A 20,129-nucleotide genomic window follows, 5' to 3' on the forward strand; every position below is an offset into this window, starting at 1 on the left:
AATCAAGTGGGATTTATCCCAGGTATGCAAGGCTGGTTCAGCATTTGAAAATCAATTAAGTAATCCACAGTATCAACAGGTTAAAGAAAAATCACATGATCATATTGACACATGCAGAAGAGCATTTGACAAAAATCCAACATCTGTTCATGATAAAAACTTTCAGCAAATTAGGAATAGAAGGGCACTTCAACTTGATAAAGCACATCTACAAAAAACCTACAGCTAACACATCCTAATTCTTGGCAACAAACTTGTAAGCTTTCCCACTAAGATTAAGGAACAAAGCAAGAATATCCCCACCTCACAACTCCTTCACAATACTGTACCAGAAGTCCTTGCTAATGCAAAAAGAGATGGAAATAAAAGGTATACTGAGAAGAAATAAATCCATCTTTGTTCATAGATGATATGATCGTCTATGTAGAGAATCCCAAAGAATCAACAACAACAACAAACTCATAGAATAAGTGATTATAGCAAGGTTTCAGGATTCAAGGGTTATATTTAAAAGTCAATGACTTTCCTATATACCAGAAATGAACAAGTGGAATTTAAAATTAAAAACAGAATAGCATTTACATCAGCACCCAAGAGAATAAAATATTTAGGTCTCAATATAGCAAAATATGCACAAGATCTATATGAGGAAAACTACAAAACTCTGATGAAAGAAATAAAAAAAAAAAAAAAACTAAATAAATGGAAAGATATTCCATGTTCATGAACAGGAAGATTCAAAATTGTGAAAAGTTCAGTTCTGCCCAACTTGATTTACAGATTCAAAACAATCCCAATCAAAATCCTAGCAAGTTATTTGTAGATATCCTAAAACTGATTTTATGGAGAAGGAAAAGATCCAGAGTGTCCAACACAATATTGAAGAGCAACGTCAGACAACTGACCCTACCTGACTTCAAGACTTACTATAATGCTATGATAACCAAGACATTGTGGTAATGGCAAAAATAATTAGACAAATTGTTTGATGTAACACAATTCAGAAATAGAGCCACATAAATACAGTCAACTGATCTTTCACAATGCAATCTTATATAATATATTGCAATATAATGGAGCAAAGATCATATTTCCCACAATGGTGCTGAAACATCTGGACATCCACATGCAAAAAATGAATCTAAACACAGACGTTACACCCTTCACAACAGTAAAGTCAAAATGGATCACAGACCTGAACGTAAAATGTAAAAGTATAAAACTCCTAGAGGATCACATAGGAGAAAATTTAGGTGACTTTGGGTGTGGTAATTATTTTTTTGATACAACAGAAAAGGCACAATCAATGAAAAAATAACTAATAAGTTGGACTTCATTAGAACTAAAAATTTCTGCTCTGTGAAAGACACTGTCAAGGGATTTAGAAAACAAGGCATGGATCGGGAAAAAATATTGCAAAATATACATTTGATAAAGGACTGTTACACAAAATATACAAAGAACTCTTAAAATCAACAATAAGAAAATGAATATACCAATTTTTCAAATGGCCAAAAGCCTTAGATACCTCACCAGAGAAGGTATGCAAATGGAAAATAAGTGTATGAAAAGATGCTCAACATCATATGTCCATTTGGGAACTGCAAATTAAAACAATGAAATACCACTATACACCTATTAGAATGGCCAAAAATCTAAAACACAGACAACACCAAATGTTGGTGAAGATATAGAGCAACAAGGATTCTCATTTACTGCTGGTCAGAATGCAAAATGGTACAGCCATTTTGGAAGACAGTTTGACGGTTTCTTATAAAACTAAACATATTTTTACAATCCAGCAACTGCGCTCCATGGCACCTACCCAAATGAGTTGAAAACATAAGTCCATATAAAAACCTGCACATGGATGTTTACAGCAGCCTTATTCACAATTGACAAAATTTGGAAGCAACCAAGATGTCCTTCAGTAGGTAAATGGATAAACTCTGGTGCACTCACACATGGAGTATTACTCAGCAATAAAAAGGAATGAGCTATGAAGCCATGAAAAGACGTGGAGGAAACTTAAATGCAAATTACTAAGTGAAAGAAGCCAATTTGAAAAAGCTATGTGCTACATGATTCCAATTATATGACATTCTGGAAAAGGCAAAAATATAGAGAGTAAAAAGGTACCCAAGGTTGCAGGGTGGGGAGGGATGAAACGGTAGAGCACAGAGGAATTCTGAGGATTTGTAGAGCAGTGAAACTACTCTGTATGATATTATAATGGTGGATACATTTTATTACACATTTGTCCAAACCTATAGAATGTACAATACCAAAGGTGAACCCTAAGGTAAACTATGGACTTCAGGTCATAATGACGTGTCAGTATAGGTTCATGAACTGTAACACATGAGCCACTCTGGTACAGGGTGTTGATAATGAAGGAGGCTGTCTATATGTGGTGGGGGGGGTAGGGGAAGATGGTAAATCTCTGTACCATCCCCTCAATTTTGCTATGAATCTAAAATGCTCTAAAAAAACAAATCTATTTAGAAAAATGAAAGCATGTTAATTGGTGATTACTCTTCTCTGGCACCGTCCCGAGGCTAGTGCCTCCTTCTGCTGCCAGCAACATGCCAGCCAATCCCCAGGGACAGCTTCCAAATGAAGCTGGAAGCAGGGGCTCCCTGGGGGCCTCCGTGTGGTTACAGCTGCAGGCAAATTAACAGGCCCCCACTCTGCCTAACCAGAAATGTCACAAGGAGAATAACCAGGGCCTTTAAGGAAAAAAAGCAAGCCCTGGTGGCAAGGTGCAATGAGGAGTCAGTCTAAGACAAAAGGGAGGAACTAAGAAAAGCATTCTCGTTGAAAGATAACAAAAAAGATCACTGTAACTCCCTGAAGTTCCAGTTGTAAATATCAATATTTGGTTTTTCACCAAAAAACACAAAATCTGCGAAATGTATTAATAAATATCAATGTCTTTTAAAGAGAAACATGAGGTTCTATCATGAAGTGCCTATCCCTCTTACAATTTTGACTCAGCCAGCCAAACAAACCAATAGTCACAGAATGCATCAGATTTGGGTCCCACATCCAGCAGCACACAGGACGCACAAGTCCACCACCACTTCACGGAAACACACCATCCTTCGGAACGAGGAGTGGCCTGCCGCATTAAGCGGCTCAGAAATCCTCATCCCATTTTAAGTTCTTTAACTTCTCATTAACCGTGTCTTTTGATTCCTGATCTTAATCTTCATCCTAAAAGGCAGAAAGTGCCTTGTGGCTAGAGATTCAAGAATCAGAACCAGAGCCACATCTAGTTGTTAGCACACAGTTAAGTTACCCCTAAACATACCCACCAAAGTCAGCCTCACACAAAAACGAACAAAACAACAGTGGAAATACAGAGAATCATTTGTACTCTTTTCAAAAATGAAATCTGTACAAAGACAAACTGAATGAAGAAGCAATGTCCTATCAAGTAATACCTACCAAACTCTGATAAATGAGCTAACATCAAGGTCATCATCTTTCCTTTTTCTCTTCAATTTGATGGGCCCAACACTTTGAGCAGAAAAAACTGCTCCACAGACATGAACTCAAAACCACACAGCACTGAAATGGTCTGTAATTCAGACAGCTGAGGGGCGTCTGCTCAACAAGCACAGCACCTCTGCAACTGAGGAGGATGTCCAGGACCCCCCCACACACAGGAGCAGATGCATCGCGGCTGCTCTGGCAGAACCCCCCTCATAGAGCCTTGACGTTCCAGGGGTTTACTACTTACCCCCAATATTTGCTATGGACTCTGGCCCAATAAGTTGATTTTCAAATAGCCTTTCCGCCTGTCGTAACTTCATATTTGGTTGCAGAACACCAAGCAAGAGAGGGGGTTCTTTGAAGCTGTAAAATAATGCAATTATAGGGATTTGTCTATAAGAAATACATGAAGAAAGTGTTAACCGGGGACCTTCATGCATTATTCCCCGGTTTTTGACAAAGAGGGCATGTTGCAATAACATCCTCAGTTGCCAGAAACACAAAGGTCAAGGGGAAAAAAACATTCTAGGATATCAGAAAAGGTCACCGTACAAAAAAATTAAAATATGATTATGCCTAATACAAGAACTTTGATAATCACTTAAGACAACTTGGGGCCTCCAACTACACAAGCTCCTGTCCCAGACCTTGAGGCAAGTTAGACCTCTTCACACCCTCTGATTCACACACCCTGGCATTTATTTTCCCAGTGGCTGCCCAGTCTGCCCAGTCATTAAAGTCCAACTAAGGCAGAGGAGAGTGGTGCTGACATTTCACAGCTGATAGAGTTGCTTCCTGCTTCAAGGAGAAGACACAAGAAATAAGAGGAGTTTGTCCTGGGGCTGGTACCACCAGCCCATCATTCAGCACAGGTGCACTCTACCTCCTACCTGTCCCTCTCAGGGCTCAGCCTGGCTTTTCTCTGAAGCCAGCTTTCGCTGGGCCCTGGACCCTTCCCCTGACAACAGACTTCAGCTCCAGAGATCTTCCCTCTCCACTAGTCCTTCCCATCTACACACAAATACACCTACTTCTCCCGAGCCATCAAATCCTGCTGGTGACACCTGCAGAAAACAGACACAGTTTAAAGCTCTTCTCCCCATGTCATCCACTACCACCCTGGTCCAGGCCACCACCTTCTCATTCCCACTTCCTCCCTTGTTCCCTACAGTATATCCTCAACCCAGCAGCACCATGCACTTTGTGAGACACAGTCAGATCACAGCGTTTGGCTCTCACAGCCCTGCAACAGCCCCATCTCACCCAGAGCCTACAGCCTTGCAGGGACGCCCTTCCCAGCATACCCACAGTTACCTCTCTCCACTCCTCTCCCCCTAACCGTAACAGGCACCTCCCACCTTAAATCCTTAAATCTGTGCTCCACCCTCACCTTCTCAGTGAGGCCTGCTATTAACACCCAATATAACATTCCATACCTAATACTCCCCCAAAAGCCTAGCCCCTACCTACCCTACTCTATTTTTTCCATAGTATTTATCAGCTTCTCACTTCTCTGTTACATTTATTGTCTGTCTATCCCCAGTAGAACACATGGCCCGTGAGATCAGAGATTTGTTTCTATTTTTCACTGCCGAATCTCAAGCACCTGGCATACAGGAGGCTCCTAATGAACACTGTGGGAGGGAGGAGTGGGGAGAAGAAGGGAAGAATGGAGCGGAGAGGGAGAATATCTCCCAATTCCTTCCCTACCTTGCCCTCAAGCAGGGCAGTTTCCCAGCCAGTCCAGCAGAGTGCAAGAACCAAGAGGGAGTGGTGGCTGAGGCTATGGAATGATGGAGAAGTTTCCCCACCTTGCCCAATCCCTTCCTTCCCAGCAGAGCACTTCACTTCCTACTGCCTCCTCTGAGTCAGGTGTGTACTCAAGACACTGTACAATTTCCTCTGAATTAAACTCTACCCCTACCCCCCATCCCACACCTTCACTATACCCTGCCTCCCAATTATGGCTTTCTACCTGCTTTAAAAAAACACTCTGTGTAACTAGGAGTTTTATTTCCAAAGGAAGAGAGCAGGGCTGCAACCTGCATACTTTGGTGAGAAGAGCCTAGGCTACAGAGATGGACACGGCTGGGTTCAAATTCTGACCTTGGGAAGGTCAGCCCTCCTGAGGTGTGTGTGAAGACTGAACAAGCACATACAGCCAGAGATAGAGGACAGCACACCAGATACTCAGCCACCCCCTACCGCCCAGTCCTTGGACTTTGCCTAATTCCTTACACAAAGGAAGTCCTTAAGAAATATATATAGCATCAACCTAATCAGTATATCGTGCACTGTCCCTGCCAACAAGAAGTCTGAGTATTATCTCGATTGGCAGACACAAAGAAACTTAAATGAAAAAATGTAAAGGATGGGTAAGAAAGGGCTCCCACTCCTGTAGCCTGAGCAGAAGTATCAAGGAAGAATGGCCCCAGGAAGCCCAAATCAGTGCTCTATGGCCACCCAGGCCACATGGAACCTTGTTAAAGCCTGTGAACTTATCAACTCTTATTAACTCCCTGTTAATTCCTACTAAGTCCTGCTAACTCATATCAAGTCCCATTAAATCCATGTGTTAAATGTATCCTGAAAGAACTGACCAACATCCTCCAGAAATCAGGATGTCATACATGCTGTGTCTACGATGGTCCTCCAATCTGCCAAACAAGGAATGAAAGAAAGTCACCTTGCATGGCAGGTTTTTGACAAAGCCCTGCAATCTTCCTGGTGACTGCTGCTTAGAACTGAAACCAACTTCATATAATCCATTCTGGAGGGATCTGCACCCCTCTTCATTTTTCTCTTTGATTTCTCAGAGATTTCTAAGTGTGGTGTAAGGTCTCACAGGATGTCATGTAAACTAGAGGTAGACTCTCTGAGGCACCTCCATCAGCTGCCCTCCCACCTGGCCAGTTGGCTTGGCCTGACCCCGTTCCCTGCCATGTCCCATACTCCTTGGCTCGTGGAGATAACAGAAGTGGAGCAGAAGCTGGTAGCTCTGCTTTTCCATCATCATCAATACTGCAACCACTTACTTGCTCCAGAGAGTGGGTTTCCCCCTTCCTTGCTCTTTTTGCTCTGAATAGAGTTTGAAAGAAGCTTTTTTGCTGTCGTCGCTAGCATTTTCTTCCAAACCTCAGCTCATTCCTATTCTTACACCTTCGCCAGTCTTCTGCTTTTGTTCTGCATTTTGGGGCCACTCCTTCCAGTTTTTGAGCAAGTCATTCCTGAAGTCTGAGCATGGGAGAGATCCCTGTCAGCCATTCTGGTTTCACTGAGTTTCTCCTCCCTTTCCTCCTCATCAGGCTCATCTACTCCACAGACAGAACTTGCTTTGTACAACTTCAAATCCTTAGTGGGCCATGTTTCCTTTCAGTTTCTGGTCAGGAGCAAACACCTATCTTTCCTTTGAATTTCTTTACTCTTTCCACGCACAAATTCACCTCTACTGAGATCAAAGGCCTCTAGTTACCGAAGCTCCATCTTTGCCTGCTCTTTCCACTCTCCTGCTCTTCTCCAAGGTTAGCTTCCCAGCCAAGGTTTTGATCCCCGGCTGTGGACACGGTTCACACTCCCACCTTAAACAACTAGATTACCTAGAAAGCCCCAGGTCAGTTTCTATTTGGGGTGGGTTGAGCTACATCCTTCTACATGTTGAGAGGGGTTAGCAAAGAGAGCCTCCTTCCTCCACCATGTGTCCTGGGAGACCCCCTCAGAGAGGATACCCAGTATGCACTTGGGTCCTGCTCAGCCAAAAAGCCGCATGCAAGGGTCCACTGACACACCAGGAATTATAAGCTAGCAATCTCATGAGTCTAGAATGCCCAGGCCTTCACCCAATCTCAATCTTATATTTTAACAGCACTTTGTGCCTTTACTAATTCTAAATCCAACAACAAAAAGTAGACTCTTGTATACAGATGTCAATCTAAGGTCAGAACTATGTCCTTTTTATATCCTTGAATCCAGCTGGGTACCTACTTAAAGCACTGTAGGTGCCAAATACTTTCTCAGTAAATTGAGTCCAATATAATGCCTTTTTATTTATAAAACATCAACACATAATTCCATTGTATATGTTATATTCACTCTATAATGGGGACATAGTTCTGGTCTGAAGTTTTTAAAGCCTTACATGGACTAACTTACTTAAAATAAACTTCAGAAAGCATCACCTCTGGGCAGTTTCAAAAGAAAAGGGGAATTTACTTATTGAACCAGACTGCACAACCCTCAATATCAACATCATAAATCATCCCACCAGTAAGAGCCTGGCTCTGCACTATTATAATTACAAGTGTGAATACATTTCATGGGGCCCCTAGGTGTATACTATTTTTTTCAAGTTATAATGGACTACACATTACTCATAGATGCCCACCAATGAAAGGTAATTTAGGAAAAATAGAACACTAATCACAAGTTTAAAAAAAAAAAATCAGTTACTTATATGGGCACCTGGGTGGCTCAGTTGGTTAAGTGTCCGACTTCGGCTCAGGTCATGAACTCAGTTTGTGGGTTCGAGCCCCACATCAGGTTCTGTGCTGACAGTTTGGAGCCAGGAGCCTGCTTTGGATTCTGTGTCTCCCTCTTTCTCTGCCCCTCCCCTGCTCATGCTCTGTCTCTCTCTCTCTCTCTCAAAATAATAAACATTAAAAAAATTAAAATAAAAATCAGTTACTTATAAATTTTAAACAAGGTAACAACCTTTGTGTGTGCTTTTGCCACTTCAAATGAATTCAAGTTTTAATTATCTCTAACACATATTCGGGATTCATATTCAGGATTTTTTTTTTTTTTTAATTTTTTTTTTCAACATTTATTTATTTTTGGGACAGAGAGAGACAGAGCATGAACGGGGGAGGGGCAGAGAGAGAGGGAGACACAGAATTGGAAACAGGCTCCAGGCTCTGAGCCATCAGCCCAGAGCCCGACGCGGGGCTCGAACTCACGGAGCGCGAGATCGTGACCTGGCTGAAGTCGGACGCTTAACAGACTGCGCCACCCAGGCGCCCCTGTATTCGGGATTTTTTTCTGGGTTTTGCATTTGGTTTGTATAGTTTTGTTTTTGAAAGAGTATCATGGACAATACCATGCATATATTTTGGTACACCTGAATCCACACAAAGCACAGGCAGTAAAGAAATCACAAGTCTCGGGGCGCCTGGGTGGCGCAGTCGGTTAAGCGTCCGACTTCAGCCAGGTCACGATCTCGCGGTCCGTGAGTTCGAGCCCCGCGTCGGGCTCTGGGCTGATGGCTCAGAGCCTGGAGCCTGTTTCCGATTCTGTGTCTCCCTCTCTCTCTGCCCCTCCCCTGTTCATGCTCTGTCTCTCTCTGTCCCAAAAATAAATAAACGTTGAAAAAAAAAATTAAATAAAAAAAAAAGAAATCACAAGTCTCTATCTCTCTCTCTCTCTCTCTCTCTCTCTCTCTGTGCCCCCCCCTAGTAACTTACCTTTCAAACCAAATTGGTTTATTACCCTAGATACTATCCCAGCCTACTCTATCTGCCATGCAAGCCCTCCCAAGAATGGCCAGGGAAGCTCACCTGAGAGGCTGTGGGTCTATGGGAGAATCCAGCAGCAACAAGGCTCCAAGCAGGGGAACTGTGAGGGAGACAGCCAGCATCAAGAAGGTCACTCGGAACACACGGCCACTAAAGGAGCTGACAGAGATGGAATATAAAAAGGCAATTAGCAGAGGCTCAGCCAGGACAAGCTAGGCTGGTCTTAAAGCCCATCAAGCAGGAGCAGGCCTCTAGCCTAGATTCACCCCAAGGCTGCCAACCTCTGTGGCTTGCGATGACACTTTAGGACGGCGGTGTGGGAAACTCTTACTTGCCAGTTACTGGCCAGACAGTATGATAGGTTGCACCTTCAATCCTCTAGTAATGTCTCAAAGAGGGCAAATCAAAGAATTGATAAACACAAAAATGGGAGAAAAGAGGTACAAGGAGGTAATGGAGACACACTCGTCTATAAAGAAGACACATGCTTCCCAAAAGCCACTATTTCCTGGCACATAGATTCAAAGCAGCAACCTTAAGATTCCCAGATTTTGTAGATACAAGAGAAACAAATTCATGAAGCAAAAAGAACACAGGACAACTTCCTGAGTGACCAACTCTCCAATCATTTTTCCAATCACACTTTTAAGAACTCAAAAGCACATCCCAGCTCTCTACCTGGTAGAAGTCTGACAGATACTGACAGTTACTTAAAAAGAATCTGTACTATCACAATTCCAAGTCATCTTTACTAAAGCCTTACAAAGATCTAGAAGATGTCTTGGGAATTCTGTGTGATATTTTTGGACAAATGACCAATGGTAACTAAAATAACTCTCAAATGATCTCACATACATCATTGCTCATCTGCTAAACAAGAGAACACATTTAGCCTCTTGCAACTAAATAAACTTTATAGGATCATTATTTGCTGTAAATGAAAATTTACTAAATACATCAAGATTAACTTAAAGTAAATAAAATCATGAGCTCCTAAGGCAGAGAATCTTTCTCTGTCCAAAAAAAAAAAAAAAAAAAAAAAAAAGTTGACTTAAAGAAAAAAATCCAGACTCACACTTAACAAACACTTCATTTAAGGACAAAGTTTTGTTTGACTTCTGACAAACTAGGCTTCCACTGTATAAACCTGATCCAGGTAGAGCATAGAAATGTGGGGGCTTCAGGGAAAGTCCTAACTTTCCCAATAGTCAGCAACTCCACTTCAGGCAAGGTTCTTCACCCAAAGTCCTTAAGTTTCCCACTATGAAATGGGGTTTGGGGCAGGATAACCTCAAAGTCTTGCCCAATTTGAACATGCATGATTTTAATAAATGAATATGGAAGAAAATAAAGCATCTGTTTCTATTGGGTAGAAATGAAAGACAAAGGGAAAGAAAGACAAAAGAGGAGAGTAAAAAGCTTTCATAGTGTCACCTTGCAGAACCATGGACAGCATAACTGAAGAGTGTTTCCACCAATAATCTGAATGGGCAAGAGAACAGTCTCCCTAGAGCCTCCAGAAAGGAACACAGCCCTGCTGACACCTTGATTTTAGCACAGTGAGACCTGTCCAGCACTGCTGACATCCAGAACCACAAGTTAATCCATTTGTGTTGTTTAAGCCACTAAGTGTGTGGTCATCCGCCATGACAGCCATAGAGAACTAACACAGTCTTCTAATTAAACTACTTTTGTTGCCTGGAAGTGGGGGACTGCTGTAACATGTGGAAATAGCTTTGTAATTGGGCAGTAGATAGAGGGAAACATTTTGAGAAGTAGGACAGGAAAAGTCCGTACTTCCTTGAACAGACATGGTAGAAAAATGGATGTTAAGGACTCTGCTAGCAAGGGCTCAGAAAGCAGCGAGGAGCATGACAGAGAAAATGTACATCATCACAGGGAATGATTAAATTGTTGGGAACAGACTGTTAGCAGAAACACGGACAGTGAAGGCACTGCTGGTAAGGGCTCAGAAGGATGTCAGGAACAAGTTACTGGAAACTGGAAGAGAGCAAATCCTTATTATACTGTGTCCTGCAGCAATGTAGAAAGTAGAACTTGTAAATGACGAGCCAGGATGCTGAGCTGAGGCCCTTTCCAAGCAGAATGGAAGGTGTGGCCTGATTTCTTCTTGTCCTTTCTCCTCCAGAGGACAGCATAGGGGGCAGCACTAAGCACTTCTTTTGGCCTTTGACATTTCCTCCTTTGCTAATGAGAACTCTAGTCTGTGTTTACCTTCCTTCTAATAACCTTCCAAAAATGAATTTTGTTCCTAACTTCCTTCTCTTCATTCACACAGGGCTCAGAGCCCAACCCCCACCCCAGGCCAGGTCATCAGTCATTACCCTTTTGCTAGCTGGGAAAGAAGGCAGTCCCTCCCACAGAACCCGGCTGGGAGAGGCCAAGGGTGCCCAAGCTCCTAGAAGGGGACAGGTAGCCAGAAAGGGAAAATTCAGGCCAATTTCTCCCTCTCAGCCCTGTCTCCAAACCCTAAGCCACAGAGTCTTCTAATGTGACTGACACCAGTCAAGGGTACAAGAATACAGTGCATGAAAATGCACATATGGCACAGATCAGCTATGACCTGACATGACAGCTGGCTAAGGCAACCTGAGAGATCTGCAGCAAGAGAAGGAATAAGGGCCATAAAAAGAGTAATGATAAAAACAGTGACAATAAGAATGTGCCATACAATGGGCTTCACATGGGTAGTCAGGTAGAACTATGTACCTCTCTGCTTTCCAAAGAGAAAAGAAAGCAGAGAGAGACAAGTGGGCCCACAGCCCACTGCCAGAACTGGAAGAGCACGATGGAGGGCCAGATCTGAATGTAACGCTGTAGTCACCGTTAACAATGTTGCCTGCCAAGGACAAGTGGATGGGGAGAAGATGCCCAGACCTGGAGCCCTCGGAGCTGGGGTTTGAAAACTCTGCACAACTTAACAGTGTTTTGCCTATTCTAAACATTTTGTATATATGGAATCATATAAAAATGTGACCTTTCACAAATGGCTTCTTTCGCTCAGCATATGTTTTGAGATTCATCCAGGTTAGAGTATGTTATCACTACTTCATTCTTTTTTATGGCTCAACAATATTCGATTGCAAGTATATACAGGCATGTCTCTTTTACTGCGCTTCACAGATATTGCATTTTTTACGAGTTAAAAGTTCAAGACTTCAGTGGGAGATAACTGCAGATGTGGTGGAAACAGCAAGAGAATCATCAGAAGTGGAGCCTGAAATTGTGATTGAATTGCTGCAATCTCGTGATAAAACTTAAATGGATTAGGAGCTGCCTCTTACAGATGAGCAAAGAGTGGTTTCTTGAGATGGCATCTACTCCTGGAGAAGACTTTGTGAAGATTGTTGGAATGACAAAGGATTTAGAATTATTACATAAACTTAGTTGATAAAGCAGCAGCAGGGTTTGAGGGGATTGATTCCAATTTTGAAAGAAGTTCTACTGTGGGTAAATGCTACTGAACAGCATCACCTGTTCCAGAGAAATCATTTGTGAACGGAAGAGTGAATTGACGCATCAAAACTTCATTGCTTTATTTGAAGAAATTGCCACAGCCACCCAGCCTCCAGCAACCACCAACCTGATCATCAGCAGCCATCAACATCGAGGCAAGACCTTCCACCAGCAAAATGATTATGACTCACTGAAAGCTCAGATGCTGGTTAGCATTTTTAGGCAGTATTTAAAATTAAGGTATGTACATTGTTTTTCTATACATAATGCTATTGCACATTTAATAGACTACAGTGTAAGCATAATTTTTATATGCACTGGGAGACCAAACAATTCATCTGACCCACTTTATTGAGGTAAAAATGCTCTGGAACAGAACACACATTACCTCAGAGGTATGCCTGTAACACAATTTGTTTATCCACTCATGGACATTTGGGTGAGAGGGGGAAATGAGTGATTACTGAATGGGTACAACATGTTTTTATGGGGTGATGAAAAAGTTTTGAAACTAGAAAGTGTTGCCCAACACTAAGTATCACTGTACACTCTAAAGTGGTTATTTTCATGTTATATTAATTTCACCTCAATTTTTTAAAATGTTAACAGTGATGAAAATGTTCTAAACTAAGGCTGTGGTGACTGTTGCAAAACTCTGAATATACTAAAAACCTCTGATCTGGACATTTTAAAATGGGTGAATTTCACAGTATGTGAATTATATCTTGTTTTAAAAAAAGTCAATGACCCAAACTATGCAAAGTGCCACTCTGAGGCCAGGACACTGTAATTCAAAGTGATTTTCTTTAAGTGGCCTAAAGTCTTTCAACACACAGGAAATAACAATGTTTCTGTATGGTAAAGCAGGGCTATTTACAAGTCCAAATAACAGGAATAACTTTGTGTGATTCTTTTAAAAGAATCCCAAGAGAGACAAATGCAAAGGCGTGTGGTGAACGTGTGTGGCTGCACTGCACACAGCATTCAGGTAAGGTCCAACAAGGAGGTCCTGTCCTTACAAGGAGGCCAATGTAATCACCCCTCACCACCCCTGCTAAAGGTGCAGTCAGCCCCAGAACAAGCTGCATTGTACAATCTTTCACCACAGAGCTGTCATGAACAAAAATGGTGACACTCTGGCCAAACTGCGACTTTACCTTTTCCTTACCTAACATGATTCTACATAAAACACATCCTTCTCATTTGTCTCAGACTCTAAACTCTCCTTTACCACACCATAGCTTACATTTATTTTAATCTTAATTTAGTAACCCAATTCAGAGATCTCAAGTCCCTGCTTGAATATCTGGTTGCCCCTTCACATAATAGTAAAAAGCTCACTGATCTCCAGAACAAAAAGTCCAGCCAGGACTGAAAGCAGATGCTTACAGCTAAAAAGGCAGCCAGAAATTGGAAGTCCATCCTTGCCAGAGTTCTAGCTACTGTCTTCTTACAATCAAAGTCTAAAAAGCTAAAGAAAATTCAGAGGCCACCCAGTCCTGGGCTCCCAAAGCTGGCCGGTCCCTGGAGGGCCTACACCAGATGACTAGGGCAACTTTAAATAAAGTCCAGAAATTCTGATTGGGCAGGACCAACAGGGGCCTGGGAACCCTTTTTCTGTTTTCACACTCCCCAGTTGTTCCTGGTGTGCAACTGGATACCACCAACCTTGTCCAACTCCCTACCAGGTGAAAGAAGTCCATCAACATCTCCCTGGCTGATCATGAGACACAGCCTCTGATGGAAAGTTCTATGGTCAAGTTTTAGAAACAAGAGCCTAAACTTAAACTCCTTGAGCAGTGCCAGCTAACAGAACTGTCATGATAGAAATACAGCAGCTACTAGCCACATGTGGCAGCTGAGCACCTGAAATGGGGCCAGCATGTTATACAAATGAGCCAAAGATGGCCTCTGTATATTGGCTCTGTGTTGTTTATTTCTTTACTGCAGGCTGAGACCTTTAGTTCAAAAGGACCACCAGCACCAAACTCTAACTTTTACATACTCAATTATCTTTAAAACAGCCAAACAAGCAAACTTTTAGCCATTTAGAGTCACCTGCCTTCCATACTCTATGAAAGCTTGTGGAGGGCCGTTACCCATTGATAAGACAGGCCTTGAAGTTTTAAGGCCCTTACCTGCTACTGCTGCCCCTGGGGCTCTCTGACACAGAGACTTACTGAGATACAGGTGGCCCCTCTCCTTCCCCCTTGAATCCCCTCCCCTTCTGGACTGTGGACCCCTCTCCTGCTCCCATATGCGAAACTGTCCAAGTGTCACCCAATAAAGCTCATGTGTGCCACTGCTCCCTCAGTTGTATTTTTTTTCTTGATGAGCCCCCAAATCCCTCACACTCCCTACATAGTGCAAATGAGGAACTGAATTTTTAACATTAGTCCATTTAATTTAAATAGCTACATATGGCAAGCAGCTAGCACATCAGACAGCTCATTTAACATTCCTTCACACATGAGCATTTAATAACAAACCATATACATGTGCCAGGTACTATCCACGGCCCTGAGAGGATAGCAATAAATAAAATAGTTTCCTGCCCTCTGTTTATTTTAGTAAATAAGTAGATGCCAAACAGTGACAAATACAATGAAGAAAAACACAGTATGATGGGGTACAGAGGGGGAAGGTTGGCCACACACAGGGGTCAAAGCAGATGACTTTTGAACAGAGACTTTAGTGAAGCTGGGGAAAAAATCAAATACCTGAGGCAGAGCAATGTAGACAGAGGTAACACAGTAAGATTCAATAAGCACTTGGCATGAATAAAGAATACATGCTTTAAGGGGTTAACTTTAAGCCCCCATTCCCAAACCTTGACCACACAGACAGAATGACCAAGGCAAGCATTGAGGGGAAGCTGCTGGAACAGGTCAGGCCCACAGCCAGGGGCAGATCCCACAGTGCCCTGAAGGTCGGGGAAGTGCCTGCCGGCATGCAGGATGAATGTCCATGAAGGCTACAACATAGAGCACTTCCCTACTTCTTTTACTTGGGGGACATTGGCTGCTCAGGTCACCTCACACAATATGTTCTGCGAAACACACTTCATCTCTGCTTGCACTGACTGGGCCCCGCTGTGTGCCTTCAGGGGCAGCAAACCCTTGACCTCCCAGACACCCAAGATCACACCACCATCCTTGGGCAAAGCATCCCCAGTCCTGCAGGAGTTCCTCAGATGGTAGGGATTGCAGAACTTTCCTGGTTGTTTCAGAGTTTGTCAAAATTCCCCAATAAATTAAATGTGGTGTCCATCTGTGATGGGTATGGAGCCGGATTAAGATTCTTTCTCCCTCTCCCCCTCCCCCACATACCCCACAGGTTCCCACTCTCATGCGCATGTGCTCTCTCACTTGCTCTCTCAAAAAAAAAAAAAAAAAAAAAAAAAAAAAAGTGGTGCCAGAACTCAAAGCAAAGCTCTAGTTTAAACCATAACCATCATTCCACAAAATGGCTTTAATTGCCATAACTGAAAAATAAGATGATTTTACATAAAAATCTGGGTTTCCAGCTTCTCTGGAAAAAAGAGATCTATGAAACCTAAGGCTGCAGGACAGGTGCACAGGGCTTTCCACTCTTCAGACAATCACACACTCTTTTCTTCTCCCAGCCCCACACCTGCTACAGACTCTACCACAAACAAAATGACCACTATATGTGCAGTGTTAAGGCCAGGGCCTGGAACATCTAAAGCACTGGGGTGTCTGGCTGGCTCAGTTGGATATGCATCTGACTCTGGATTTTGGCTCAGGTCATGATCCCAGGGTCATGGGATTGAGCCCTGCATTGGGCTCCACACTCATATAGAGCCTGCTTAAGATTTTCTCTCTCTCCTTCTGCCCCTCTCCCCCACTCTCTCTAAAATAAAAAATAAAAATAAAAGCACTCCCTAAATGGTAGGTAGCAGGAATGCTACTCCCCTGGCAGCATCTGAGTCTGTGACTGTGTGGCAATGGGGCTTCTGTACCCATTTATTTTAGCCCAAGGTTCATTCCTGCAAACTCACATTCACCTATAATTCTGCCTTTCCTCCATGTCTGCCCCCTGCCTCTGCACATCTGCCTTATTAAATAAAGGACACTCCATTTATCTCTATCCATTTTCACTGACAAAAGTGCGCACGTTCCCACAATACTCTCTTTCCCAATCTGTGTTGACACATCCAGGAAGGCTGGCAACTTCTGTTCCAGGGGCAGTTTGGGAAATCAATGTTTGCCCAATCTCTTAGAAAACCCCAGAGTGATGCTCACCTCCTTGAAGACACCTGCACCCTGAAATTTCCAACATTTCTAAGGGCAATAGAACAATCATGGTGATACAACAGGATTTGGCAACTACTGTTGGTTCATCCATGATTTGCAAAATCCTCTATAATTTCACCAGGCGAACCTGAAAGATGTTCTCCAACATCAGGGCAAGGCATCATTCATGGACTGAAGATTTCATGAGATCAAAAACAACCCGTGATTTTGTGGAAAACCTATTAGCCACAAATCTGTGGGGCACCAGAGGCCCAGGTGTCAAGGTGACCCGTGGAATCTGAGAAAGTCAAATAGCAGCCAGCCTAGTCTTTTAACCAACTGCACCTTGAATTTGTTGGTGTCACACATTACTTTAAACTGGGGCTCCTGGACCGTAGAGGTCTTCATTTTAGCATTGAAAATAATAAGAAACAAGTTAAAAGAGCCATTTGAAACACACACTCAGGGGGAAGGGCTGAGAAGAAATCATGGATTCCTGACTCCTCATGTCCATGACTTTATGATGGATGGCCACATCTGTCTCTCCACCCTGCCTCCCTTTTTCCTCAGTCTTAAAAAGAAAAATGAATGTAGTAGAGATTTTTAATTAGCCTAAAATCCTTTAGAAGTTTATTGAAAAAGCAGTTGTTAAATTTCAATGTATTCACTCTTCAGTCCTTAACAGTTACATAAAGACATTAAGCAGCTATTCTCTCTTCCAGACTGAACTATGTTCCAAAAGAGGAGGAATAGTTTCAGTGTTACAATCATTCTGATAGTTTCTAAAGCATACGGGGAAACTAATGCCAAATAATTATCAGCTTGCTCCAGTATTGTTCAAGTGCTTAGTTCATCTATATTCCAAACTGAATAAAAGGATTTAATGACCACATTCCCCATTATAGCTTAAGTACAGAAATTCAAGAGCTTTGGTATAAAACCTTATTTCCAAAGCATAATTTTAAAAATATGCTTTTCAATCCTTGTCCAGCTGCCAGTGCTATCCTCATTCATTCATTTCTGCTTCTCTTTTGACTCCATTACTCTAATGTTATATAAATCACTTCACTCACATAGATCTCAATGACCTTAGCAATCAGAGCTAACATCACATTTTATGTCAAGAGTCAGGAGACTAGCTAAGGTATCACTAGGCATCCCTTCCACTAAAATCTACTGTCCTATTTCTGTTAATTGAATAACATATTATTCAAGGGTTTGTTTTTTTTTTTTTCCTGTTTAGCACATCTAAAGTTTATTCTATAGTTGTCAGATTTCTATTTCCTTCGGTTTCCTTTACTTCACCCACAATACACAATGCTTCCCTGTCTTTTGGTGAATCCTAAATTTTTAAGGTAAATCAAGAAGACAATGAGAAAATTTAGAAAAACAACTATAACTCTATAATGTACAATACTAAATGTAAGGAAGAAGGTGAGAACTCATTTTGAAAAAAGATCATTACAGATATATGGCAATGGGATCAAATACATAAGAGAAAGAAGGAAACACAGGAAAATAAGAACAATGTTCATGGACAGGGAAGTCAAGAAAATTTCTTAAATAAACATAGTTTTGTAAAAGGCACAGTGGAAAAGATGAGCAGCAGATGATGATTCTGGAACACCCAATTTATCCTGCCACTAAGTCAGAAATCCCAGAGAAACTGAAAAACAATTTAATTCTGCCCCTCTGTCCTGCGGTCAGGAGTGTTCAGAGGAGCCCAGGTGAGATGGGCCCATCCCACAAGTGCCTGCAGATGCTACATGCCCTGGTTTTCAACACACTGCACCTCAAAGCAAACTCAGGGCCAGCTGCTCTTTCATTTCTCATATAGCAAGTATGAAACAAGTCTCGTTTTCATGGTTTCTGCCGTAAAGCACTGCCAATCCTTGCATGTTAACTCTAAAAAGCTCCTCTGTCATCAGCAGACCATGACTTCACAATATCCACAATAAGTAGAGTGACCAACTTGTCCTGGTTTGCCCAGGGTTAGCATTGGAAGTCCTGCATCCGTGGAAACCTCTGAGTTTATTCAGCATACTCCTGACCTTTCCACAGGCACCGGGAGTCAAAAATAACCAAAATCTCTTCTCTGCCATTTGCCTTTCTAGAGTCAAAACACTCGTCTCTGCTATAGCTCTCCTTCAAATGTGGTCCTCTTATTATCAGTGAATAAATTCAGTCTTTCCCCACAAAAACTGGCCCTCATTCAGTATGCACCACACCCTTTGACATACTGATATTTCCACTAAATATCTCCATCAACTTAGAATTCAATCAGTTCCACAACTTTGAGGTTGGTCTACATGGAGCCTCTTGGTTCTCCCTAAAAATTCAAAGTTACAAGCCTCAGGAGACAAAATTAAAAAAAGAAGCTTAAGTATTATATATGTAAATAGATGTTTAAGGGCCATGCTTCAGTTTTTAGCTAACAAAATAGTGTGCTTAAATTCTGGAAGGTTGGGAGAAGCAAAGGCCAAAAATCTGAGATTTCTTTATTAGGTAGGCATCAACTAGTTTCCTATGCTTCTCCGTCCCTATCAGGAAAAAATCTGCAAGCTTGAATTCTCACAAAATTTGCTTAACATTAAATGTCACTTCTGTTCTCTACTTTTCCCTGAAAACCACGGTAAAGGCTGGTGACCACGCAGAGAGAAGTGGGCAGGTGCAGAGGCCAGCTCTACGCTGGAACACGAGGCGCGACCTGAGCATTTCGGACTTCCTTCCGGACAGAGCGAGCCGGGGACAGGGAAGACCTTGGACCCTGGCCAGATGGCTCTCCCCCGGGGATCAGGTAAGCCAGCAAGAAGAATAGGGCGGCGGAGGAGGAGGGGGGCTGAGGGAAAGACGAGGAAGCAACTGCTCTAGAAGTTAGGGTGAGATTGAGACGAAGAAAGGGGCAGATGGGAAGCAAGGCGGTCTTGAGACCCCGAGAGCCGGGAAACAATGCTGAGATTGGAAGCAGAATGCACCAAAGCCTCAAGAAGGCGGCAGGTGCATTTCCTTGGCCAGGGCCTGTTTCCTGCCCTGTAAAATGAATTTAGCCAGAGGAATTAACTGGAATGGCACCTGCACCCCGCTTGGTAACGCATTTACCCAACTGCTGTTATTGCTGTCCTGTTGGTTAGGAGGGTCGACCCAGCCATTCGCGGCCCACGTCCGGGGTCCCGGCCTACCTGCCGTCCTTGGCCTCGGGGACCTGGCCATCGTCCGTGACGACCTGCGGCCGCAGCGGCCGGCGCTGCCGCAGCCCGTCCGCCTCGCTCATGGTGCGAGCGCCACGGTTCCCAGCCCCGCTACAACCCGGGAGACAGCAACGAGAGCTCAGCACTTGCCCAATCCCGCCGCACCGCCCTCGGCCACGCCCCTCACCCGACAGCGCGCGGAT

General features: G+C 42.9%; 1 protein-coding gene across 2 annotated transcripts in view; it reads right to left on the bottom strand.

The window, feature by feature from the left end:
- APMAP (adipocyte plasma membrane associated protein) overlaps positions 1 to 20,077 on the bottom strand; it is a 36,096-nt gene extending 16,019 nt beyond the window's left edge. The window contains exons 1-3 of one of the 2 annotated variants that reach the window (XM_040447901.1): positions 19,918 to 20,077; positions 9,048 to 9,164; positions 3,746 to 3,861 (exon numbers count right to left, since the gene is read on the bottom strand). In XM_040447901.1, coding sequence (XP_040303835.1) covers positions 3,746 to 3,861; positions 9,048 to 9,164; positions 19,918 to 20,009 — 325 coding nt within the window. In that variant the 5' untranslated portion in view covers positions 20,010 to 20,077. The remainder of the gene's footprint in view (positions 1 to 3,745; positions 3,862 to 9,047; positions 9,165 to 19,917) is intronic. The other variant, XM_040447902.1, reaches the window with a different exon arrangement.
- Positions 20,078 to 20,129: the final 52 nt, after the last annotated feature.

The sequence above is a fragment of the Herpailurus yagouaroundi genome, unplaced genomic scaffold, assembly GCF_014898765.1.
Source record: "Herpailurus yagouaroundi ecotype Mexico unplaced genomic scaffold, PumYag 196, whole genome shotgun sequence".
NCBI lineage: Eukaryota > Metazoa > Chordata > Mammalia > Carnivora > Felidae > Herpailurus > Herpailurus yagouaroundi.